Source organism: Chiloscyllium plagiosum, unplaced genomic scaffold (genome assembly GCF_037043375.1).
Source record: "Chiloscyllium plagiosum isolate Xiang-an unplaced genomic scaffold, Cpla_swu_hap1 HiC_scaffold_15, whole genome shotgun sequence".
Classification (NCBI taxonomy): domain Eukaryota; kingdom Metazoa; phylum Chordata; class Chondrichthyes; order Orectolobiformes; family Hemiscylliidae; genus Chiloscyllium; species Chiloscyllium plagiosum.
This window is the reverse complement of record NW_028270153.1, coordinates 55,982,968-56,010,044: the sequence shown is the minus strand read 5'-3', so window position 1 is coordinate 56,010,044 and position 27,077 is coordinate 55,982,968. Positions and strand designations below refer to the sequence as shown.

At 40.0% G+C, this 27,077-nt stretch overlaps 1 protein-coding gene across 3 annotated transcripts in view; it reads right to left on the bottom strand.

Moving 5' to 3' along the window:
• The window catches only part of LOC122560017 (bactericidal permeability-increasing protein-like), a 39,445-nt gene extending 18,228 nt beyond the window's left edge, over nucleotides 1-21,217 (bottom strand). The window contains exons 1-10 of one of the 3 annotated variants that reach the window (XM_087994959.1): nucleotides 21,107-21,217; nucleotides 20,338-20,430; nucleotides 19,700-19,843; nucleotides 13,988-14,096; nucleotides 13,484-13,612; nucleotides 10,929-11,081; nucleotides 6,246-6,309; nucleotides 3,065-3,125; nucleotides 2,886-2,977; nucleotides 1,182-1,358 (exon numbers count right to left, since the gene is read on the bottom strand). In XM_087994959.1, the coding sequence (XP_087851085.1) occupies nucleotides 1,182-1,358; nucleotides 2,886-2,977; nucleotides 3,065-3,125; nucleotides 6,246-6,309; nucleotides 10,929-11,081; nucleotides 13,484-13,612; nucleotides 13,988-14,096; nucleotides 19,700-19,823 (909 nt within the window). In that variant the 5' untranslated portion in view covers nucleotides 19,824-19,843; nucleotides 20,338-20,430; nucleotides 21,107-21,217. The remainder of the gene's footprint in view (nucleotides 1-1,181; nucleotides 1,359-2,885; nucleotides 2,978-3,064; nucleotides 3,126-6,245; nucleotides 6,310-10,928; nucleotides 11,082-13,483; nucleotides 13,613-13,987; nucleotides 14,097-19,699; nucleotides 19,844-20,337; nucleotides 20,431-21,106) is intronic. The other 2 variants (XM_087994961.1, XM_087994960.1) reach the window with 2 other exon arrangements.
• Nucleotides 21,218-27,077: the final 5,860 nt, after the last annotated feature.

Below are 27,077 nucleotides of genomic sequence, written 5' to 3'. Positions count from 1 at the left end.
TCTAGGAGTTTAACCCAGCAACACTGGGGGAACGACAATATATTTCCAAATCAGGATGGTGAGTGGCTTGGCAGGGAACTTGCAGGTTGTGTGTTCCCATGTATCTGCTGCCCTTGTCCTTCTAGATTTACAGTGGTTGTGGGTTTGGAAGGTGCTATCTAAAGATCCTTGGTGAAATTCTGCAGAGTATCGTACAGATAGTATACACTGCTGCTACTGAGTGTCAAAGGAGGAGAGAATGGATGCTTATCGGTGTGGTGTCAATCTAGTGGACTGCTTTGTCCTTGATAGTGTTAAACATCTTGAGTGTTGTTTGAGCTGCACTCATCCAGACAAATGGGGAGTATTCCATCACACTCATGACTTACGTCTAGTAGATGGTGAACAGGATTGGAGTGTCAGGAGGTAAGTTATTCACCGCAGTATTCTGAGCCTCTGACCTGATGTTGTCAGTCCAATGTTTATGTGGCAAGTCCAGATGAGTTTCTGCTGAATGGTAACCCCATGTATGTTGATAGTAGGGGAATCAGTGTTGATAATATGGTTGAGTGTCAAGGACAGTGTTTATCGTATCTCTTATTGAGATGGTCATTGCCTGGCATTTGTGCGGCACGAATGTTACTTGCCACTTGTCAGCCCAAGGCCCCAAACACACTTTCCAGGTGAAGCAGCAATTTACCTGTACTTCACTCAAACTAGTTTATTGCATTTGCTGCTCACAATGTGGTTTCCTGTACATGATGGAAACGAAGCGCAGACTGGGTGACCGCTTCATAGACCTGTCTATATATTCTGCCTACAAAAAAGACAATATATCAAAAAGTCTATATATTCTGCCTACAAAAAAAAGAGCTTCCAGTTTCTGGCCACTTCAACATACAACCATGTTCCCTGGCCAACATCTGTCTCCAGCGAAGCTCAGCACAAGCTGGAAAAATAGCACCTCATTTCCTGCTTGAGGACCCTGCAGCCAGTGCACTGAAAAAAACAGCAGATAATTCCAACTAACAGCTTCATCAAGAATTGGCAAATTGCATCAAAAAGTGGTCAGCACAGTTCAATTATCAGGGCAAGGTGAGGGACAGTATCTTCTACTTCCTCATGCGTGGGGGGCAGGATTGATATTAGTCACTGTCAGTTTCATTTGTAATCACTGTGCTTTAAAAGAAGAACTCACTTACCATATCATCTGTGATGTTGAAATGCAAAGCTCCAGCTGAAAAATATGCAAATCCTCCCGTGTTAACAAAGTACTCTGACAGACCAAGGGCCAGCATGTGATTGGTGGTATTTGGAAGCTTAAATGATTGTGCAGTAAATGGGGACTCCACATGGTCTTGAACATCATATAATTCACCCTAAAGGACATCACAGAAGATCCCCAGTAATATCAGAACTGATTGATCGTGAACTCAATAACAGAAGTCAGCAGGATAGCAGGGACCAAATAACTGAATCCACAAAGATAGTGGTGGTTGTAACTTTACACGCCAAAATATTTTACAAGCTAACGTAGAGTGATTTCATATTATTCAATGTAATTTATAGCAATACATATTGATATTTTGCTGGACAGGTGGCTGTACTAACTTAATAAAAAATATCAGCTGGGTACACAAAGAGGCTGTTGCATACATATCCTGTGGCAAGGGAGAAATTGAGAACATTCGTGTGTGTTTTGGAAAACCACATATAGAGGAAGTTCACCACACTTTTTCTAAGCTTTAGGTGCAGTTGAAGTTACTGCAGCATGTACAGGAACCTGACAGTTTTGTGAATAACTAGTTTCAGCAGAAGTCAACCACAGAAATCATACTCATGAAGAGATTTTATGAGTTTAGTTTTCATGTTAAGTTAGCTTAGAGATGAGGGCGAAGGGTAAGTGGGTGAAAGAAATGGATTGGGACTTGGAGAGAAGGATGAAAACAATAAAGTTAAGTGGGCCTGTAACAGATCAAAGAGAAGTTGGGTTGAAAGGGAAGTGGAAGAAGATGGAGAGAGGGCAAGGATGGAAGACAAAGTGGGGGGGGGGGGGGGGGAAGATGATTAAGATGAGGGGTGGAAGAGATAGAATGGAAGAAAGGAGATAGGGGGTCACTAATACAACAGCTTAATATTCCTCATTCATGGAGAACAGCCATCTTGCACTATTTAGAACCAATAGTCACAAGATGGGTGGAGAGACATTCTGCAGAACAGAGATTTTCTGCTATTTTTGGAATGAGAGGATATTTTCCTAAATGACTGATGTGTTAAACTTTAAGGAGGGCTGCTTGTTTCCATTTTATTTGCATGCTGACAATTGCTCAAAGAAGAAGATTAAACAGTATGTAAAGGAGAATTTGATTTTGGACAGGTTGAGCCTCTGGAGTTAACTTAATTAAAGCAATTTAGATGATTTAAAAGTTTGACAGAAAGGCACATTGTAAAATAAATACCATATTGTTTGGAAATGTAAGTTCTGGAGAACTGAAGCAGAGACAGGAAAATGACTTTGAATTAGATTTTGAATTAGATTTCCTACAGTGTGGAAACAGGCCCTTCGGCCCAACAAGTCCACACCGACCCGCCGAAGCGTAACCCACCCAGACCCATTCGCCTACATTTACCCCTTACCTAACACTACGGGCAATTTAGCGTGGCCAATTCACCTGACCTGCACTTTTTTGGATTGTGGGAGGAAACCGGAGCACCCGGAGGAAACCCACGCAATCACGGGGAGAATGTGCAAACTCCACACAGTCAGTCGCCTGAGGCGGGAATTGAACCCGGGTCTCTGGCGCTGTGAGGCTGCAGTGCTAACCACTGTGCCACCGTGCCGCCCACTTCTTGCTCAATGAATGACGGTTTTACTGTTTAGACTTCTATCACATGTGACAGCTTACCTTAATGGGAAGAACAATGGAGTTACTTGTAATTTCTGGTTCTCCAACTAAAGAATAGTCAAATTCCACATACTTATCCAACTGCCGTGAAACTGAGAAACAAAATAATACAAATGTAAAACCTATGGAGGTACAGTAATCTGCACACAATCTGCTGATCATCCTTTGAATGTACTCACTATTCAGCCTCTGGATGAAGGTTTCGAGCTTTCCAATTGTATTTCCAAACTCAGAGCACAGCTGCAAATAAATTCAACAAATAGTCAGGATCATAAGGAGAAAAATGCATGGATAAATTAATTGACATTCCTTCTGGCATTACTTTTCAAAATAACTTTAGATTATCATTTGCAGCTTTCAAATTTTATGTCATCTCACTCTGCAATGGTTTTCTTGTTTAAAAGAAAGAGTGGAAGAAGAAAACTACCAATGTCCTTTAGCCCAAATATAAGTTTGAGTTCCTCTTCTCTTAGCATTTCTTCACAACTCAATAATCTGAGCAAATGCCCACTTCCAACACAGAAAACCATGTTTGTGTTCATTGTGTTTTGTCCCATCCCCACATTCTGTTCACCTTCCATCTCTGAGCTTATTGATCTACATTGACTCCTGATCTACTAAAGTGACAATCTTAAAATTGTTATGTGTTCAAATCCCTGTGCTCTCATTTCTCCCCTATTCCTGTAACCTCCTAAAGCTCCACAACATTCCAAAATCTTACATTCCTTCAAATCTGTCCTCCATCCCCTATTTTATTTTGGACGCCATGTCTTTATCCCTTCATTGTGCAATTACTTTTAAAACTTCTTCTCCTCTCCATTTCTCTAATTTTTAAAAAGCAAGGTTAACAGTTACCTATCTGACTGAATATTTACTCATCCATATAATCTTGGCTTCCTTGGTAATTGGCAACGTGTGTCTAATTATATTCCTTGGGATATTCTAATACACTAGATACACAATATAAAAATAAGTTTCTATTGCCAACATGATTTTCGACATATAGTTCTATAACGCGATGGTTGTGTTTCTGTGCAATTGTGCATTATAGAAAAAAATGTGCTCTAGGTACAGTGCTTAAAGTGTTGGTGACGTAATTGTGTTACAGCCAGCATACATTTTAGAAGTTTGCACTTTAGAACCAGTGTCCTGAATTTGTCAATCATGTTACAGAGAATCTGTGTTAATCAAATGCGTGTTATAGCAGAACAACCTATATTTAAGTTCAGAAAACTATGGGGAGCAATCCAACATTTGTTGCTCATTCTTAATTGTCCTTGAGAAGCTGTAGGTGAGTTGCTTTCTTGAATTCGCTCATGTGCTGGAGATGAACCCACAATGCTGTTAGGGAGAGAATTCCAGGATTTTGATCCAGTGACAGTGAAAGAACAGTGATTTATATGAAGGTCTGAATGGTACAAGGCTGGGAGGGAAACTTTCCTCTGTATTAAATTAGCTTGTGGCAATTATGTCTTTTCCGTGCTTCTGAGACTTGCAATGACATGCACAGTGGTCTTTATTATTCTCAAAGTATCTCTCTGCTACACAAGAAATATTTCGTTAAATTTTGAAAACTACTAAAATCCTCTGTCTTACTTCCCTCAACACTGTAATTTTGACCTTCCTTTACTGTCACTTGTTCTGAATTGAAGCTGCTAAAGTTTTTATCAGGTTTGCTCATGCAGCCTGGTTATTTCTATGCCTTTACTAGATTTTTCTAAGCTTCCTAGAAAGTTTCTCACCTCAACTTCTACCTGGCTCACCAGCTCGGATTTGGAATCAAGAGTGTTTGTACAGACAACAGCCTTGCAATGTTGCTTGCATTCTTCTGTTGTCGGTTGTCTTACTCTGTGTAACTCCACCTTTCCTGCTGCTGTGCCATGGAGTTGTTAAGCTTTCTGGCACCATTCCCTTCAGCCTAGTTTTGACCTTTATGAAAGCAGTTTTTGTGTTTTTTTTCTGGATCTTACTGTTACCAGTTACCTCCTATCTATCCCTTATACTATGACACTGCTGTCTGCCTGCAGTGATGTATGGTAGATGGGGGATATCCATTCCTTTCATCTAACTTGGAGAGGCCTTAGGACTCTAATAAATTTAACAATAAAATGTTTATTGAGTTACTGCATTTTATACAAGAATTGGCACATCTCTTCACTGTCTCTCTTTCTATCTACTTTCTTTCCAATTGACTGTGACATCATCACAGAGGTCTTGCTTATTCTGCTGTCTCAACTCTCAATTCCATCAGACCCATATACAACAAAATGTATATAGAAAATGTATATACACTTGCATTTTCTTCTGAATGTCATTTCCAGTTTCTACAATTATTATTCATATTGCATAGCTTGAATTGCACTACTTTTTATCTTTACATCCTACATCCTTCCTTCTGATCATCATTTGCTAAAGCAGAGGAGCTGAACTGAATCATTCAAGTTGGCTTGAGGAGACAGGAAATTCCAGTGAGACAAGAAATTGCAGTGAGACAAGAAATTCCAGTGAGGCAAGAACAGGGAAGTGAATTGGTCTTCATTGGAACATTCTATGCAGTTCTTACAGATAATAAAACAATCTGTTCTATGCTGCACCCAAATTCCTTTTCCATTGACTTTTTTGCAAAAGACCATCAAGTATGCTCTAAAATGGGCTGCTAATTCCCAAGGTAGTTTCTCTTATTTCTGCTGAGGACTGTGTATGTATGTATGTATCTATCTACCTACCTACCAATCATTTATTCATTCATTCATGTGAATAGATCTCAATCCCCTTCTTATAGGTTGTCTGTACGAATTATCAGTGATTAGTTTTCTTCCTGTGATACCATAGGTTTCATTTCTACTATTCAGATCTCATCAACCAGAGTGAAACCTAATGATCTGTGGGCTACCACTAGATAATGGTCATTTGAAAAGCAGTTGGCTTGTTGTAAAAATTCCTGATACACTAAAGTCCTATGAAATCTGGTTAAATGCGACTCTAGAAGGGTGGCAACTGCTAAGGACTTTAGGTCAACAAATACTGCCGTGCCAATGCCATGATGTAGGAACAAATTAAAAAGGTCTGCATTATCAACATTTGCCTCACTAATATTTGCCTTGTGCTCCTTATTCGAGCCCACTCATATCTGTATTGCTAACAGATTTGTAACATCAATCATTTCTAAGTATTTAAACTCAGATAATATGAAAACCTCTGGCCTTAATGAACCCCTACACTAGTGCAATTATACCCATCTCTTTGTTGCACACACAACTTTCTGAATAATTATTGCTTTCTCTTGAATTTTACAAGAATATTTGGCTTTACAGTTGATTATGGCATTGAACCTAGAGAGAAAATAAAATGTCAGCTTACCTTATGAGGAGCAATTTCTTTGATTTTATTTTTCACTTGAGAAAGGAACATGTTGTAAAACCAGCTTTTAAAAAGATAAAACACTGTCAGAAATATTTTTTTTCACTCCTAATCCATTACTTGCTTCTAAGAGTAATTGACATTGGAACCATATTTTTGATTCCTTTACTATGGAGTAGAATCCCTACAAAGTGGAAACAGGCCATTTGACACAACAAGCCCACACTGACTCTCTGAAGAGCACACCGCCCAGACTCACCTTCCTTCCATATCCCTGTAACCCTGCACTTCCTATGGCCAATCCACCTAACCTACACATCCCTGAACATTATGGGCAATTTAGCAGTGGCAATCCACCTAATCTGCACATCTTTGAACTGTGAGAGGAAACCAGAACAAACCCGGGGAGAATGTGCAAATTCCACACAGACAGTCACCCAAGGCTAGAATTACACCCAGTTCCCTGGTGCTGTGAGGCAGCAATGCTAACCACTGAGCCACCATGCTCAGTAGTCATTAAACTGGTTTTAAAATTACTAATTTTTCCGTCATCACCCTTTAAACATTTGCCCATGGTATCTGAACATCACTGGCAAGATTAGCATTTGTCACCCATTCTATGATTTGGAGATGCCGCTGTTGGACTGGGACGTACAAAGTTAGAAATCACACAACACCAGGTTATAGTCCAACAAGTTTAACTGGAAACACTAGCTTTCGGAGCGTTGATCCTTCATCAGGTGGTTGTGGAATACACAATTGTAAGGCACAGAATGTTGGTGTTGTGTGATTTTTAACTTTGTTCACCCATTCTATGTTGCATTGAGAAGGCGGGGAGCTGCCTTCTTGAACCACTGTAGTCTATGAGGTGTAGATTCATACACAGTGCTGTAGGAAGGGAGTTCTAAGATTTTAACCAAATGACAGTAAAAGAATGGTGATATATTTTCATGTCAGATTGGTATGTGGTTTGGAGGCGATCTTGTAGGTGGTGGTACTCCAATGCATCTTCTGCTCTTGTCCTAGTGGGACATTTGAAATGTGCTGTCAGATGGACCATCTTGAGTTGCTGCAGAATATCTTGTAGCTGGTACACACTGCTGCCACTGTGCATCACTGGAGGGAGTGAATGTGGAAGGTGGTGGATGGTGTGCCAATCAAGCCAGTTGTTTTGACCTGGATGGTGAAAAGCTTCTTGATTTTGTTGGGGCATCCAAGCAAGTGAAGCATATTCCATCATGCCCCTGACATGTGTCTTGTTGATGGTAGACAGCCACTGGGGATGCTAGGCGTGGAGTTATTGGCCTCAGAATTCACAGCACTCAGATCATCACCCAGCATTGCTGTTTAGGCAAACAAGAAGGTGTGACCGGAAATAACTTAGCTGACTTCAGCCAAGGTAAGTAGCAGTGGCTTTATAACTGTCAACTTGTTACTGGACTAGGAGCAATGGAGGGGAAAGAAAGTGCATATTGTTGATGTTGAATAAAAACTGATCTCAGTTATTTGGGAGAGGACCTATTGGAGGGCTGCCTGTGACTGTAGGACCAAGTAACAATGTGAGTCAACACATTCAGGACAGAAAAGCAGCTTAACTATTTTTCCACATTTATGAATTGCAGATGCCAGTGTTGGACTGGGGTGCACAAAGTTAAAAATCAAATGACACCAGGTTATAGTCCAACAGGTTTATTTGGAAGTACTAGCTTTCAGAGCATTGCTCCTTTATCAGATGGTTATCTGATGAAGGAGCCTGATGAAGGAGCAGTGCTGTGAAGGCTAGTGCTTTCAAATAAACCTGTTGGACTATAACATAGTGTTGTGTGATTTTTAACTTTCCACATTTAGCTCTCTTGCTTCCCAAATGCTCTGAATTACATTCTCTAAACAACAGAATATTCATGTGCCCATTAAATAAGCTATCTGATTTTTCTTCCATTGCTTAGAAGAGGTTAATAATGGAGAATCAATCGACAAACACATTTGCTGTTCCCATAGAAAGTGCAAAGTACTCTCCCTACTGTGAAGAAACCTGAAGCACTTGTCAATGTGAAACCAGTTTTGTATGAAAATTTATGTGATGTCAGTTCTGACGATGAGTGATACAAGACTTGAAGCACTGACTTTATTTCTCTCCACTGATGCTATCAGACCTGTGACCCACTAACGAAGAGCAAAACTCCACCTCATCTTAGGAAATAAGGCAGGGCAAGTGACTGAGGTGTTAGTGGGAGAGCACTTTGGGTAACCGTAATTCTATTCATTTTAAAAAGATAGGCCTGGTCTACAAGTTAAAGTTCTAAAGTGAAGCAACGCCAGTTTTGATGGTATCAGACAGGAACTTTCATTGGGAGAGGCTATTTGCTGGTAAAGGGACAGCTGCCAAGTGGGAGGCTTTCAAAAGCAAGATAACGAGAGTTCAGGGCCAGCATATTCCTTTTAGTGTGAAGGGTAAGACTGGCATGAGTAGGGAACACCGAATAACTAATGAAGAGCTTTTGCTCGAAGCATCAACTCTCCTGCTCCTTGGATGCTGCCTGACTGGCTGTGCTTTTGCAGAGCTACAATTTTTAACTCTGATCTTCAGCATCTGCAATCCTCACTTTCTCCTACAGGTATTGAGGCACTGGTCAAGAAAAAGGAGGATGCATTGACAGCAGGAATCAATTGAATCCCTTGAGAACCACAGGGAGTAAAAGAGTACACATAACAGGGAAATCAGAAGTGCAAAAAGGGGATATGAGATAGCTTTGGTCGATAGGGTAAAGGAACATCCAAAGAGATCCTACAAGTATGTCAAGGACAAAGAGTAACGAGGGGGAGAAAAGGGCTCCCAAAATATTAAAGAGGCCGTCTATGTGTGGAACCACAGGAGATGGGTGAGATCCTAAACAAATATTTTGCATCAGTACTTACTGTGGAGAAAGACATGGAAGCTCGGGAAAGTAGTCAAGTCTTGAAAAAAGTCCACATTACAGAGAAGGAGGTGCTGGAGGTCATAAAATGCATAAAGTTAGGTAAACCCCCAGGACCTGATCAAGTGTAACCCAGGACATTGTGGGATGCTAGGGAAGAAAGCGTGGGGCCCCTAGCAGAGATATTTGTATCATGAGAGCTATGGGGGTGAGCTGTCAGAAGATAGGAGGGTGGCTAATTTTGTGCCTTTATTTAAGAATGGCTGCAAGGAAAAGCCATGGAACTACAGTCCAGTGAGCCTAATGTCAGTGTTGGGTAAGCTGTTGGAGGGGATTCCTACAGACAGGATCTACATGAACTTGGAAAGGCAAGGACTGATTAGAGATAGTCAGCATGTCTTTGTGAGTGGGAAATCATGTCTCAATAACTTGATTGAGGTTTATGAAGAGGTGACCAAGAAGGTAGATGACAGAGCGGTAGATTTCGTCTACAAGGACTTTAGCTAGGCCTTTGTCAAAATTCCGCATGGTAGACCGGTTAGTATGGTTAGATCACATGGGATCCAGGGAGAGCTAGCCAATTGGCTTGACAGTAAGGAACAGAGAGTGGTAGTGGAGGGTTGTTGTTCAGACTGGAGGCCTGTGACCAATGGTGTGCCTGAAGGATCGCTACTTGGTCCACTGTTGTTCATCATTTATCTAAGTTGTCTAGATGAGAAGATAGGAGGCATGATTAGTAAGTTTGTGAATGACACCAAATATGGCAGTATAGGGGACAGTGAAAAAGGTTATGTAAGAGTACAATGTGATCTTGATCAACAAGGCTAGTGGACCGAGAAGTGACAATGGAGTTTAATTCAGATCAGTGCAAGGTATTGCATTTTGGTATGACAAATCAGGACAGAACTCACACAGTTAATGGTAGGGCCCTGGGAGTGTTGTTGAACAGAGACACCTAGGGGTGCAGAGATATAGTTCCTTGACAGTGGCATCACAGGTAGATAAGGTGGTGAAGAAAGTGTTTGGCATGCTTGCCTTCATCAATCAGACAACATTGAATACAGGCATTGGGATGTTATATTGTGGCTATACAAGATGTTGGTAAGGCCACATTTGGAGTACTGCATACAATTCTGGTTGCCCAGCTAAAGGATATTATTAAACAGGAAGGAGTGCAAAAAAGTTTTAGAAAGATTTTACCAAGACCAAAAAATCTGAGTTATAAGGAAAGGCTAGATACAGAGGAGTGATTATATAGAGGTTTATAAAATGATGAGGTACATTGGTAAGGTGAATAGCCAAGGTCTTTTTTTCAGGGTGGGGGAGTCCAAAATTAGAGGATATAGGTTTAAGGTGAGAGGAGAAAGATTTAAAAGGGACCTGGAGGGCAACATTTTCACACAAAGCGTGGTGTGTATATGAATGAGCTGCCAGAGGAAGTGATGAGGGAAGGAACATTTACAACATTTAAAAGACAATTAGACAGTACATGGAGGGAAAGGTTTAGAGGGAAATGAGCTAAACACAGGAAAATGGATATAGTTCAATTTAGAAAACCTGGTCAGCATAGACAAGTTGGGCTGAAGGGCCTATTTCTGTGCTGTATGACTCTTTGTTTCTCCAGCAATTTCTATGTTTGATGTGTTATATATCTCACAATTCTTATTCTTGGCGTGTCCTACAAAATATATACCTTGTATGTTTCACAGTATGCATTTCCTGGATGTTTTGCATTGCATGTACTTTCCATCTTTTCCAATAGACCTACCTGCCCCCTCCGTGAAGCTGAAGGTCGAAATTGTTTAAACTTGCGTCACAGTCATTGTAACTCAATGCTGGTCGAGGCCCGTCCTGTGAAATCTTGACAATGAATGCAGCTGAGAGATCTTTGATGTTCAGTTCGAAGGTTCCACCATCGTTTCTATTGAAGGGTAATGCACATGTAACAATTGCTTATACATTTGCCCCAGATGAATTATTTGACCCCATTTGTGCAGTAGTTCTTCATCTAAACTGTTCCTTGTGGCCCAAACAAAGCATCCACACAGAGTAAATCTGGCAAACAGACAGATGAATATCTCACAAAATGGTCAATATTGTGTGGCTGGTGACAGTGTCTATCCCATGCATAAAACTAAATAATTCTTCGATTGCTCAAGTGAACTTTGATCCCCTCAAGCTCTTTCTAAGGCTTACCAGTTTGCCAGTTTACCCAGTCAAAAGCTTTCTCATAATTTATAATGCAGTACATTTCCGGCTGGTATTCTATCCTTTCTCTGTTTAGCATTTTCATCACTGGTCCAGTCTCCTTACTCCACAGCCCATTTAATGGGATCCTTATGGTTTCTAATTTAGCAAGTCAGCAAAGAATGCATCCACCAAAACATAAAGAATTGCTCAGCATAGGAAGGAACAAGAAATGAATGATCAAGATGAGCATCTTATTGTCTGGATCTGAAATGTGAACTCTTCAAAAAAAGTAAGGATTGAAGGTTGTGGACTGTGGTTCTGGAGAAGGATGGAGCAGGTCAGTTGGAGAGACCACGAGAGAAATCAAGAAGTTCTCAGAGTCCAGAGAGGGGAAGATCATCAGAAGGTGGCAAGGTTGGATTGACCATATTCTAAGGCATGAGAACTTGCTGAAAATTATGATTGAAGCATGATTGGAGGTAAATACACCAAGAGGGAGAAAGACAATGCTGATATTAAACATTTGCAATATGTGCTTGAGAGAGGATAGATGGGGCTTTGTCTTAAAGACTTATTCGAAAGGTGGCTGGCTCCCTGAAGTACAATAACCTCTCGCAACTGTGACTGAATGTCAATCTAGATTTTGTGCTCTTGAAGCGACATCCTGTTAATTCCGAGGTAGGCGTGGTACCACTGTGCCACAGCTGACACGTCACACAATTCTATCATTCTTTCGTAGATGGAATTGTCAAGTTTGATAATATTCCCCAAAATGGTAACCCCTAAAATGTTGTTGTATTATAGTTATGGAATTGTTTAAATATTATTTGATAAAATGGATGCACAGAAGTACACAGCAGGAAATGCTTTTGATTGGGAATTATGGAAGCAAATCTACAGAACAAATAAGAATTTGTTCATGTGCAGGGCAGCTCCAAGGTTATCATGCTGCTGTTATTGAACAACAGTATGCAGACTTTGCTTGCATCCGCACAGCATTGAAGAACAAGCTTCAAGCTAACATCAACATCTTCATTAAGACAGTATGAGAGCAGAGGGGCGTATGCTAAACTTCTTTGTCAACTGGGCCCTGCCTCACCACACTGCACCACCCCCAGATATGAAAATCCATGATAAGGTTTAGACAACGAGGACCACTTTCCAAACCTTGGGAACTTACTGACAACAACGGGAGATATTGGCAACAAGGTTCAACATTACTTTCAAAGTGACAGTGCAGCCTTTGGTCACCTGAGGAAGGGAGTGTTTGAAGACTTCATGCCCAGCACCAAGCTCAAAGTCTACAGAGTCTACAGTGATACTCACCTTTTATTGATCAGAGATGTGTAATATGTACAGCAGGCCCCTTGAACACTGGAGCTGCCTCTGCAGACCCTGCAAATCCATTGTCAGGATGGACGTGCTGAAGCCAGTATTTCCACAAAGGCCAATGTTCCCAGCATCGATGCAAGGTCAGGCTCAATCAGTTCTGCTGGGCAGGCTGCATTGCCTAACCATGAGACTCCTGAAATAAGCTTTATACTTGGAGCTTCATCACAGCAATGGAGGGGGCAGAGGGTTCTCAAGTCCTTTATTAAGGATGAGATTGCAGCGTACTTGGAAGTGCATCATAAAATAGGGCTGAGTCAGCATGGTTTCGACAAGGGGAGATCATGCTCCAAGACCACTCAAAGTGGACAGGAATCCCCAGTCGGGATCTGTACACCATGAGCCTCATTATCAACTGTAATATGAAGTCAAGCATTGACAGAGAAAGGGGTGCATGGCCATCCCACCCTCACATTCCTCAACCACTATCTGCCTTACTTGGGACAGAGAGTACATGTTATGCGTGTATTCCTCAGGTACATGAGAACTGAGTCTCAGTGAGGAAACAGGTCAACCTAAGGCCATGATCAACTGCGTGAGAAGAAGGTGGAGTTAGTGTATGTAGCAATCCCAACATGCTAATTTTTCATACATTTCTCAGTCAGAGAGGTTGCTATCATTTTGTATTTTGATTGAATATCTTCTACCATGCTTAGCATTTGAAGCTGGGCTTTTGATATTTAACAGAACATTACACACTAACATCTTCATCAGGCTATACAGGAACACAGAATAAAAACCTACATCAACCCAAATGTCACATGCCATTGTCCACCGATGTCAATGTAGACATTATCCATTGAAAATTTCAGTCCAGAATTGGGGATGAATCCTACGTTGGAACTCGGCAATCCAAAACTTTTAATGTACATCCTGCAAATGCAAACAAGCATTAGCTTTCCACCTTGTTGTAGTGATTGGAATGAGATTGGCCAAGTGGCCCCCATAGAATACAAAACAAAAACAGAAAATGCTGGAAAAGCTCAGCAGGTCTGGTAGCATTTGTGGAGCAAAATCAGAGTTAACATTTCAGGTCGCGTGACCCTTCATCAGAACTGAATCTGAGGGCAAGGCTATGGACCAAATGTGGAAAGATGGAATTACTCTAGAATGTTGTAACTCATCCAACACAGACAGAATGGGTTGTAAATTTTCTGATACTATAGTCACTTTCAAAAGGAATTGAAGCTCAGCAGTAAGAGCCATTGATACAAAATAAAAACTACGTTTACCTCTGGTCATACTTACCCTGTGATACGATAGTCTATCCACCCGAGTAGGTCGATCGTCCCACTTAAATCTGGTGGTTGAAATCCTTTAATCTTCTTCTCAGCAACAGTGACAGCAATTTGCTTGGCTAGTCATTTTGAAGCAGGAGCACAATAAATAAAACACAGCAAACATTTTAAATTAAATTTCTTGGTATCTGCCAGATAATCAAATAAACCCTTTGACCAGCATCATAAAGTTGTTCGGTAAAATGAGAATGAGCACAGACATCACATCTATAAGATCAGCCGGAAGAAATTCAATGATATTTGTAGTGATCAGAAGCTTGACCAGAGATTGTAAGTCTGCACATTTTTAATTTAATTCATGGCTGTTGGCATCACTAGGTAAGTCAGTGTTTATTATCGATCTCTACTTACCCTTGAGAAGTTGGTGAGTTGCTTCATGGAACTACTGCAGTCCATGTGGTGTAGATATATCCACAGAAAGCTCTTGGGAAGGGTATTTAGTATTTTGATACAATGACAGTGACAGAACAATGGTTAAGCTTCATGATAGGAATATTATAGATATTAAGAATAATATAAACTTTCTCAATATACTCAGGGGTAACATCAGATTGTATTTTTAAATGCATCGAATTTCATTCTTAATATTTGCCAAACATATGAATCATTTTAATCTGTGAAAAGCTTCAGTCATTTTCTTCAGAATCACCATATATCGATAAAACTATGACTTTAAGAGGTGTATTTTGTCCTTTTTTTAATGAAAAGAGGTTGAAACAAGGTGAGAATGGTCTGTTCCAAGCCAATAAGATAAACAGCTTGTGAGGCCTTTAAAGTTGGAACAATAGAAGCAACATGAAGGGTCAAGCTCCCACAGAACAAGGAGTTTAGTTTAGCTTTCAATGGCTTTTGGAGTTCTGAAGGTGCTACATATCTCTCTGCTGCAGAAAAATGCTTGAGATCTCTCACTCTGTCTCTCTCTGAATTTTCTCTGAATGTTCTTTCCTCCTGGACTGGAGAATTGCATGTGAGACAATCTATTTTTCTGAATTTGCCTTTGCCAAGGATGTGTTTTTAGGATGGTACTATCTTGGAGCAGCTAATCAGTAGTAATTAATATATATATTAGCTTGTTAAAGATTTTGAGAGTTACAGTAAGATTTTTTTTTAAAAAATTCTTGTTTTGTCTGTATTTTAACTGGAGTGGAAGAACAAAATGTGTTTTGTTTCAAGCCTGGTAATTTGACCAATCGAATTGCATTCACAACACAATGCCTCACTCTTACCTTTTAAAATATGAAATGTTGGGGTCTAGGCTATCTTCATAATATATTTTGAGAGGGTTTGGTAACCTGTTTTTCTTACAGAAAACAAAAAATATTTTAGCTAACAGGATATTTCCAAGTTTTAATGAACAACTTTCCTTTCATACAAAAATCTTAACAAGAATGGGAACAATTTTGTTCTTGTGGAATTAAGGCAAAATTAGTTTGTGTAAAGGATAATATTTCATACTTTGCTATTACATGAGCAGAACTTCCAAATGGGCCAGATTTTGTGATACAAATAACGAGGTTATCAACGCATTATTATTAGAGTATAAATAAGACAGCAACTTCAGCAACTTCTTACAACTGCACTTGCGCAGTTAGATGTGAAAATCAGCAAGTGTCCAAGGTTTCCTGTTTTTTCCAGAAGCTGGCTAACCATAGGGTTCAAGCAAACTCAATTTCTTGAACTTATATGAATGACTTGGATGAAGGAATCAAAGGTATAGTAGCTAAGTTTGCTGTTGACACAAAAATAGATAGCTAAGTAAGTTGTGAGGAGGGCAGAGGGTTACATTTTGGTTAAATGAATCAGCAAAGAACTGGCAAATGGAATATAATGTAGCAAAATATAGAATTGTGCATTTTGGCATGAACAATAAAAAAGATGCATGTAATCTGAATGGTGAGAAATTGCATGAGACAATTTGGGATGACTTTATTTTGGACAATGTTGAAGATACAACTAGTTGGCAAGCAGACAAATTCCCAGTTGAGAAACCTGATTAATTCACTTGAGAAAGATAAGTGTACAGGATGCAAATAAATGTCAAAAGCATTTGTTAGAATGTCCATAAAATTCACGAGTTTATAATGGGACACAACAGCCCTCCCAACAGAATTAAAAATATTTATAAAGAATGTTCAGAGCTAGATTTGGCTGTGTCCAAAGCACTGGCTTGACTTTGACTGGGGTATTGCATTCAGTTCTGGAAACCACAATTCAAGAATGAAAATGGTTGTGGTTGTTGGAGGACATCTTTGCAGGATAGTGACCTACACCCAACCATTTTGAACTACTTCATCTACAATCTTCCCCCAGTCTTAAGGTCAGAGGTAGGGATGTTCACTGATGATTAAACAATGTTCAACAGCATTTTTAACTCCTCAGATACTGAAGCAGTTTATGTTCAGCAAGACCTGGAAATCATTCAGACTTGGGTTGATAAGAGGCAATGACATTTGAAACACTTATGTCAGTTTATTATTATCTTCAACTAACAGAGAATCCAACCATCATCTCATGACATTCAATTACATTATCATCACTGAACTCCATTTAACATGCTCAAAATTCACTCCCTCTCCCACCAATACACAGTGGCAGCAGTATTTGTCATCTACAAAATGCACTGGAATGCTCATCAAGCATTCTTAGACAGCCAAACCCACAATTCGACCGAGGACAGAAGTTACATGGATAAACCACCAACTTCACATTCCTCATTGAGCCACACACCAGATACATGGGAACACCACAATCTCCAAGTTCCTCACCATCAACACACACACACACACCTCATCATGTAAATACAGTGGCTACAAGAGCAGGTCAGAGGCTAGGAATACTGCGGCAAGTAACTCACTTTCTGACTCCTGAAAGCATGTCCACTATCAACAAGGCCGAGAGGAAGAACACCTCATCTTCCGCCTTGGGACCCTCCAACCACATTGTATCAATGTGGATTTCACCAGTTTCCCCATTTCACCTCTCCCCATCTTATCCCAGTCCCAACCTCCCAACTCGGCACCGCCTTCTTTAATGGTCCTACCTGCCCATCTTCCTTCCCACTTATCTGCTCCACCTTCCTCTCTGATCTATTACTTTCAACCCCACCTTCATCATCCTATCTCATTCCCAGCTAACTTCCCCCAGCACCCCACCGCCCTTCCAATTATCTCTCTACCCCCTTGGCCCACGAGCCTCATTCCTGATGAAGGACTTATGGCCAAAACATTGATTCTCCTGCTCCTTGGATGTTTTCTGACCGGCTGTGCTTTTCCAGCACTACACTCTTTGACACTATTACAAGTCAGAGTATGATGGAATACTCCCCACATGCCTGGATGTGTGCAACCCCAAAAACACTCAAGGAGCTTGACACCATCCAAGACAAAGCAGCCCACTTGATTGTGTTATGACACAGAGGTAAACCCCTCTAATTAAACCAAACACCTAGAAAAGCTCACTACACTTCATAGTCTGTTAAAATATGAAAACGAGAACTCCCAAATTCCACTATTTAAAGAAAATAACATCAATTTATTTTCACTCTAAAAGTGAATATTAAACAACTGTTTACAACTATAAGCCCTCCTTTCTCTCAACTGCTTATTATCTGTCTCCAACTCTGAAACAATATGCTGTACCAGTAAGACACTTAATAAAATTACTTCAGCTTAATTTCAAAACCACACAACCGCTGTTGTCTTCTGTGACTTCACTCTTCTGGCTGCTGAATTCCCTGGTCATTTTCTTTCTTTTTACTGTGAATATGTTTCATATGAAAAGGTACCTTTAATAGAGACTGTTTCCTAATTTTTTGGAGAGCAAGATGTCAGATGGGCAATTAGCTCTCCAGTTTCTCTCTCTATGGCAGTTACTCTCTGATCAATTTTCAAAATGTCTGCATTTTAACCCCCCCCCCTCCCCCCCCCCACCATTGATTGATTTCATTGGTTCGATGTTGGCAAAACAATAAATTCAAACTCGATTGGGTTTTAGTATCCTGGGGCATAATTTCAACTGATTAGTTAGATTTAAATTATTGTCAAAACAGCAACCAAAACTCAGGTATCCACTTCAGAGCACAATCTGGGACTGCCATCTAGTTATATACATAGGTGCTTGATATCAGTTCAGAGCAGCATTTTCTCTCTCTCTTACATGCCCTCAACTTCATAACAATTAGCACCATATCCCCGAGCATTCACTCCCTTAACCACTGATGTTCAGTAGCAGCAGCTGTGTACTATCTACAAGATGCACTGCAGAAATTCACTAAAGGTCCTCAGACAGCACCATCCAAACACATAATCATTTCCATCCAGACAGACAAGGACAACAGATATATGGGAATACCACCACCTTCAAGTTCCCCTCCAAGCCACTCACCATCCAGAATTGGCAATAAATCAGCATTCCTTCACTGTCGCTGGGTCAAACTCCTGGAATTCCCCCCCTAATAGCATTGTGGGTCAACCTACAACAGGTGGACTGCAGCAGTTCAAGAAGGCAGCTCACCATCACCTTCAAAAGGGCAACTAGGGACGGGCAATAAATGCTGGCCCTGTCAGTGGCAACTACATCCCACAAAATGAATAAATTTTAAAAACTATATTGCATTTCCTTCTTTGTCACTGGATCAAAATCGTGGAGCTATCTTCCTAATAGTGTTGTAAGCATGCTTACATGATTGCACCAATCATGAAGGTGGCTCACTTCTCCAGGATAATTTGGGTTCGGCAATAAATGACAGCGAAATCAGCAATGCCCATGTCCCATGAATAAATAATTCTAAAATGTATGTGAAGGCATTAGAGAGTGTGCGTAAACGATTATAAGATTGTTTCCAAGATGAGAAGCTTCAGTTAACTGGACAGATTGGAGAAACTAGGTCTGTCATCCATGGAAATGAAAAGGTTAAGAGGAAAATTGATAGATGTGTTCAAAATCACAAACAGGTTGGATGTGGGAAATGGAGAAAAGCTTTGTGGAAGGGTCCAGAACCAAAGGATATTTAAGGTGATTTCAAACAAATTATAAGAACATGAGGAAACACTTTTAACACAGTGACTGTTAATGTCAAGAAAGCACTGCATGAGAGTGTGGTGGAAGCAGATTCAAATGAAGCCTTCAAAAGAGAATTGGGTCATATGTCTGAAGGAAAATATTGTTCAGGACCACAGGGTGCATGTGTGGGAGTAGGGCTACATGAGCTGCTCTTGCAGAGACCTGACCTAAACACAAGAGGCTGAATAGTCTCTTTCTGTGCTACAACCATTCTATGATTCTATTGCCAGAGCTCACATTAGCAATCCACAGCAGCCATAACTTAACAGACTCGTTGTAAAAGTACCTATCCAATTTACTGAGCCAGATCCACTACACAGGAGCATAAAAAACTGCCCACTCCCTTGATTGGAGTTTGAAAATGATGCAACAAACTTATTGTAAATACTAACTCAGTTTAGCACCCTCAGTTTATCCTCCCTTTGTGACTTATTCATTTTCTTACCTGATCTTACTGAAACATTGCATCAATTGCATTATTCAAGACTTGTAATAGGTGAGTCACAACACTTTGCCAGTTTATAATGTCAGAATTCTGTTTTGACTCAATGTGAAATTATACATTGAGAATTTTCAATGAAAGCATTCAAAGCATACGCACCATATTCTAAAGCCTCCTGCGTGATTTTACTTTGAATTCCTGGATTAAGTCCAGACTTCCCAATGGCAGTTCCGATCAGGACAAGAGTAATGCAGGCTGGCAAGTTCATTTTGCAGATGAGCATTTAATTTAATCAGGATATTGCTGCAAAATAAGACATTAAGTAACAAAATTTCCTGTTACTTTGTAAGATGTTATTTGAGGTTTGCCACCATTTACACATAGATCAGTAATGACAACAAATGTTAAGGATGACATGGTCAAAATAAATTCTGCTTCTTAATGTCCAATTCTGGTAGTCTCAAAAACCATCTATAGTGACTGTTAAATGGCAATGTTTCTTGCCTAATTAGATACTATGGTTTGCAGGATTTGTTATTGATTCAAATTGTTGCACTAAGAATAATATGACTTCCAAAATAAGCTAATAAAAAGTCAACTTTAGGGCAAATATGCTTTCCAAAATGAAATCCTGCAACACATAGCATAAATTTCAAAGATAATAAACTTGTCAGGATTTCTATTATGTACAAAAATCACACACAAACAGCTCTCTTGCTAACTTGTATAAATTGTCGTTCAAAATAAATATATTACAGTCATGAAACTAAGAACTTTTTAAAACACAATCAGCTTACCTTCTCTACAGTGAGATTATCTGCATGGTTCAAGTGCAACTGATTGCGGATGTGAGAAAAATGTGTATCTTTGATGTATCTTTAATTTCATTTCTACAGAAACAGGAAGAAGTGTTCAGCCAATGACAATGATAACATTGGGTTAGGGGTTAACTTTGCTATACTTAACTCAAATGTCCAAAACAGGAATTTTGATTACTTTCAGATCTTGATCTTTCAGGATAAACCTTGCTGGGTTATCTGGTTTTCTTGGGCAATAACAGGGCCTGGATTTTAGGCAGGACCCCTGTGGGCAGTGGTGAACAATGAATACAGGCAAACTAGGGTCATAGAGTCATAGAGATGTACAGCATGGAAACAGACAAAGGTCAGTGGCTCCATGGGTAGCATTGGTGCCTCACAGCATCAGAGACTCAGGTTTGTTGTCAGCTTCAGGCGACTGTCAATGTAGAATTTGCAGATTCTCTCAGTGTCTGTGTTTCCTCTGGGTGCTCCGGTTTCCTCCCACATTCCAAAGATGTGCGGTTTAGGTGAATTGGCCATGATAAAATCGTCCATAATGTCCAGGGATGTGCAGGGTGAGTGGATTAGCTATTGGAAAATGAAGGGTTACAGATATGGGGTAAGTCTGAGTGGGATGCTCTTCAGAGGGGCAGATTAGACTCAATGGGCTGAATGGCCTGCTTCCACACTGTAGGGATTCTATGATACAAGAGAAACAACCTCTAGTGTATTCTTAATGCAATTAATCTGAATATAAATATGATACCTTCATTCATCTGTTCTTCAAAATGTAGCGCTGAAGAAAGCACAGCAGGCAGGCAGCATCTGAGGAGCAGGACAGTCTACATTTCAGGCAGGACTCTTCATCTTTTCTTTCCTAAGGAATGAAAATATTAGAAATGTCACTAAAAACAGCACACTTGCAATGTTTATTTACGTTTATATTTCAGTTTTTAAGAGTTCCTGTTCCTTCCATGTTCAGAAGCAAATAGAAAAACTGAACCCTTTTTTGACACGTTTCTAAGAATGTTATGTTGCAGTGCACGAAATCATACAAGCAATTTACCAAATTTGCTGGACAAATGATGTAGAATTATAGAAAGGTGGAGTAGACAGCACCATTCAGCTCATTGTATCTATGCCAGTGAAAAAAAAACGCCCTCTCTAGCTCCTGTTCTATAGGTTGTATATTACTTCCAAAGCAAATCCAAGCTCTTTAAGTGCAATGAGTATTTCTACCTTTACCATTCTTTTAAACAGTGAACTCCAGATCGCTAACACTTTCTGGGTGAAAACATTCCATCTCAATTCCCACTGTTAGTCTTATTATCACTTCATTGATTATTGATTAGATTTGTAGAGTTATGCAGCAAGGAAATAGACACTTTGGTCCAACTTGTCCATATTGATCAAGTTTCCCAAACTAACTAGTGCCACTTGGCTCCTTTTGGCCTATAACCCTCTAAATCTTTTCTATTCACGTACCTGTTTGCCTTCAGCATAGCTTACCCATTCTCTCCTAGCCTTAGCCCTCGATATCACTTACTCAGTTTCTCTTCTATCCTAGTCTACCATCAACAAGCCTGTTATGTGTGGACCCCTTTCATATTCCCCCCTCTCTCTCGTCTCCATCTCCACGTTATCCATTCACTGGACCCCCCACCCCACTTCTGTCTTCTGCAGAAATACCACTTTTTCCCAGCTGCTATCAGTTCTGATGAAGAGTCACAGACGTGAAACATTAAGTCTGTTTTCTTCCCCACATATGCTGCTGCTAGACCCTACTGAGCTGCTCCAACAATTTCTACTTTTGTTCCAGATTCATACTGTCTGGTTATTGTTTCCATTTGGAAGTGAATCCTTCCTGTCAACTTTATCAAGGCACCTCTTAACTTTATACATATAATTACATTCCTGTTCAGCCTCCTTTGTTGTTAACACAGCCCCATACTGTCCAATATTTTGTTATAATTCTCCATTCCTGCAGCAAGTTTGTACTCTGACTGATGTGACCACATCCTTCCAGTAACACAATGGCCAGAACTGTACAAAGTATTTTAACTGTTGTCTGACTAGTGTATTATACAATTCTAGCACAATTTCCCTGGTCTTATCATCAATGATAATGCAAATCAATGAAATGGCATGTCTTCCTAACTGCCTTTTCTGCCATTTTCAAGGATGTGGCCATGCATGCTTGTGTATTCCATTACTTCCCGTAGTTTCCTACTATTTATTGTGTATTTCTATGCCACATTTGACCTCCCCAAATACATGACTTCACATTCTTCTGGACTGAATCTTATGTCTTACTTTCTTCAACCTGACTGGTCTTTGCTATCTTCTGCAGTCTAGATTAGGCCCTTTGGCCCAACCAGTCCACACCGACCATACGAAGAGTAACTCACCCAGACCCATTTCCCACTGACTTATGCACCTAACACTATGGGCAATTTAGCATGGCCAATTCACTTGACCTGCACATCCTTGGACTGTGGGAGGAAACCGGAGCACCCGGAGGAAACCCACGCAGACACGGGAAGAATGTGCAAACTCCACACAGACAGTTGCCAGGGGTTGGAATTGAACCTGGGACCATGGCGCTATGAGGCGCTGATATTTCTGTATAATCTTGTCAAGTCTCTACATTCACCAAATCCACATCATGAAAAGCAAAAGGCGTACTCCCAAACCTTGTGGAACCTCTGTGAATAGTCTTGCTGTTATGGTTCTCATGGAGGGAAAGGACTACAGATCTTTATACAATGACCAACTGAGCACACATTCTCCAAGATTTCTCTTTTAAAAAAAATCATTTCCTAGGATGTGGTATTGTTGAAAAGGCTGGCATATAGTTCCCATCCCAATTTATTTTGAATTGAGCGACTTGCCAGGTTGTCTCAGAAGGAAGTTAAGAGTCAACCACATTGCTGAAGTTCTGGAATCACATATAAAGCATGTAAAGTTGGCAGATTCTCTTCACTAAAGTCATTAGTGAACAGAAGGATTTCATGACAACCATTGATAGTTTCACGGTCACTGTCACAAATTCAAGTTTTTAATTCAATATTTGTTAAATTCTGCCAGCTGTCTTTTGAACCAGTGTCCCCAGCAAATTAACCAGAGCCTCTGATTTGCTAGGAGAAAGTGAGGTCTGCAGATGCTGGAGATCAGAGATGGAAATGTGTTGCTGGAAAAGTGCAGCAGGTCAGGCAGCATCTAGGGAACAGGAGAATCGACGTTTCGGGCATTAGCCCAAGGGCATTCTCTACTCCCTATGTCTCCCAGAGGCTGGGTAATCCTCTCCATTCATGATCTAGCGAGTATTGTCAATTGAAAGCTTCACCAATCTGAGCAGTGTGTTAAACTCTAGCCTGTGGAACAGAGGAAATTACAGACCCACATTCTGTACCCTTAAACGTTGCTAGATCCCCTAGCTGTTGACTACCACTGCAATCTTCATCCAGGCTTTCTTGCTAACAGGAGTGTCTCCCATTGCCATCCGAAGAGAAAAGGATCTCCCCGGGCAACTTGGAGAAGAATTTTCAAGAAGGCATCATAAAATTTACAGCCACCATATTTTCCCTCAGAAATGCTGCTGTTTCATGTCCCCATTCTACTCTTAGATTGACTTCTCAGCAAAGAATGGGGAGGAGGAGTAGAGGGTGTGTGGTCATGCTCTGGGAACAGGGGGATAATGGGTCTTGTTCTGGAGGCAAGGGATACTTCCCGTGACTGCTCTAATGATCTGTAAGTGTTAAGGAGGCATATTATCATCTACTAAGGTCTGAAGAGATGCCTGAAACTGAATGGCACAAGGTACATGTGATTGATAGACTAATTAGGAGTTAATTAGGTTGAATTGATTGTATAAAAATGGATAGTAATTAGTGGGGTGAGAGATTTATTGAATGGATTGAGTGGTTGCATAAAGATGGAGAGAATCAATGGGATATACATTTAATGGAATGTGGTTAGTTGAAATAAAGCTCTCACCACAAGTGTGGACTGCATTCTGATCTAACTGATATTTAAAGATGGTGCCACCGCCTGACTTTCAGTCAGCTGTCACAGAATGGCATACTGCTATCTTGCCATTTACATTATTGAATAGGGACTGTGCTACCATCATTTCAATTGGCTAGTGGTTGTGGTTTTGTATTTGGTTAAATATATCACTCCTGACTGACAATATCATCCATTTCCCAATCTGTTGCCAGGACCCCTGTTGGGGAATTAAATTCTGCATCAACACCACCTTCTACAAAAAGTACTGCAATATTTTCATACTTCCGTCCATGTTAGAATGGACACTGACAGGATTTTAAAATGGTAGGCATGACCCAATTACAGGATTTCTGGCTACATTCTCATCTTGTTGATTTCTTAATGGCAGGGGACATGGATGTGAATCATGAGCTCACGTGGACACTAATGCTACTCTTGCCTACTCTAACCCCCATATTTTCTTGAAGTCAGGCCCATTTTGGTATGGGATGTTAATTAATGGCATCCTAGAGGAGCCTTGAAGCACCTTCTAACAAATACATTTGGAAGGTATTGAGAACTTTATGTCACCAATGATATAATGCTTTCTTAGCGAATGCTTTCTTAGCTAGCTTTCTGGTCTGTTGACTGTCATTGAGGATGTGCATCTTTTGTTGTCATAATCACGTTTGTTAGTTATGTCTAATCCAGTCTCTTTGGTTGACAGATTTATTGAATATCCAGGTTGGTCTTAAGGCCTCCCTTCCCTGTCAGACATTCAGTTTGCATGTAAAAATTGAACAAGTTACACTTCTCACAATACTTGTGCACTACATCAGCTCAGTATACCTTCAAGGATTCACCACGTTCAGTGAATACTGGTTTGCGGCAAGAAAGCCCTGATTAGAGAAGTTTGAACTCAGCAAATATTTCTTCCCATTTGATGTAGGGTGATGGAACACCAAAATTGAACACGGACAAACTTCTCAGTTTTACTCAGTGCGTGATCAGATGTACGATACGCTTAATAACATGGTTAATTGCATCATCAAACCATTTCTGTTTAAAGTGATGTACACTGCAGCCATGTTTTGAACAGGAATTTTTTGTGGCACGGATATCTGTTGAAGCAATAGAATGGCAAAGGTGAATCAAATTGAAAAATTAATTGTGTACTACACAACCACTAGCCAAGCACAGAAAAGAGCATCATATGAAATAATAACCCTATTACCAATCTGTTTAGTCTTGGTTCCAGTGATATGTGGGACTTCAAACTACCCATTCACTGTCTTCCTTTTATGCCTTATGTATAAAATGTACCATTTGTGTGCTAGCATTTATCATAACTGTTTGATATTACAAAGATTGCTCTTTTGTTCACATCACTTGATTAGCTTTCCACTCAAGAGTCAAGACATTTAGCCATACATTCTAGAAAAAAAAACACATTTTTCCCAAGTAAACCGGGTGGGTGCAATCAAAGCAGGAAGTGGAGTTTTGAGATTCAGACATTTACAAAATAGTGTGGTTACAAACATGTTCAACAAGAATGTGTTTACATTTCATAATCCATTGAAGAATGTGCAATTCTTCACCTTGGTTGCAGCAAAACTATACAACAGGACATTAAAACAGAGATATCTAATATTGCTGGTAGCTGTTTGGGTAGTTTTTAATCTTAATTTCAAAACCGTCACAGCTAAAGTGCTGACACGAATCTAACCTTTACAGTACTTACGACATTAGCTGTAATTTTAACAGGCACAAGGTATTTCAGAAAAACACTAGTTAAAAAATAATCTTGAACAGCAACCACAAAAAAACAGAAGTCAGCCTAGCATAAAAACAGACTTCCAATAATTACAGTTCTACTTTTACTACAATAAGAATTGTTTGCAATTATCCTGATGATAAGCTTTTCTTTTCCCCAAATTGAGGCCCCTTCTTTAATTTTTAATTTAAAACATTACACATTTACATTCCTATTCTGTGAAAAATATGAACAAAGTGATCCATGCTCTCCAAATCAGCATCACATCTTGTGCCATTCTCCTGTCATTCTGCACATTGTTCTTTTTCAAATAAGAAAACTTTTGAATGCCTCCAGTATACTTTCTTGCAGTGAATTCCAAACCCTCACGATTTATTGCTTGAAAACAAAAGTGTTGTCACATCATCTTTTGCTTCTTTTACTAATTAGTTTAAATCTCTGCCCTCTCATTTTTGATCATTTCACAAGTGAGAACAATTTCTCATTTACCCTTTCCAAATTTCTCACAAGTTTGAATACTTCTAATCTGGTTCTCCAATCTCTCTCTGTAACTGATGTTCCTCATACTTGTAAACCACTTCTTTTTTCACATCCTTCTTAAAGTGCAACACCTTGAAGTGAATGCACTACTTCTGCTGAGGACAGGTTGGTGTCTTTTGAGTTCCACATAAACTTCTTACTCTTGCAGTCATACCCCTATTAATAAATTCCAGGATACTGCATGCTTTATAAACTGCTCTCTCAACACGCTGGTGTAATTCATGCTGCTCTGACTAAATTCTTGCCTTGCCTCTTTGTAGTCAGATGCTGCCAGACCTGAGTTTCTCCACCACTTCCTGTTTTCGTTTTCCAGCATCTGCAGTTCCTTATTTTAGTTTATTATACCAGCCTGACTTAACTGTTCCACAGATTCTTTAACCCTGTGCTCTAGTAAATCTTAAAATATACTCCAAGCTAATTTTACTTTCCAAGTCAA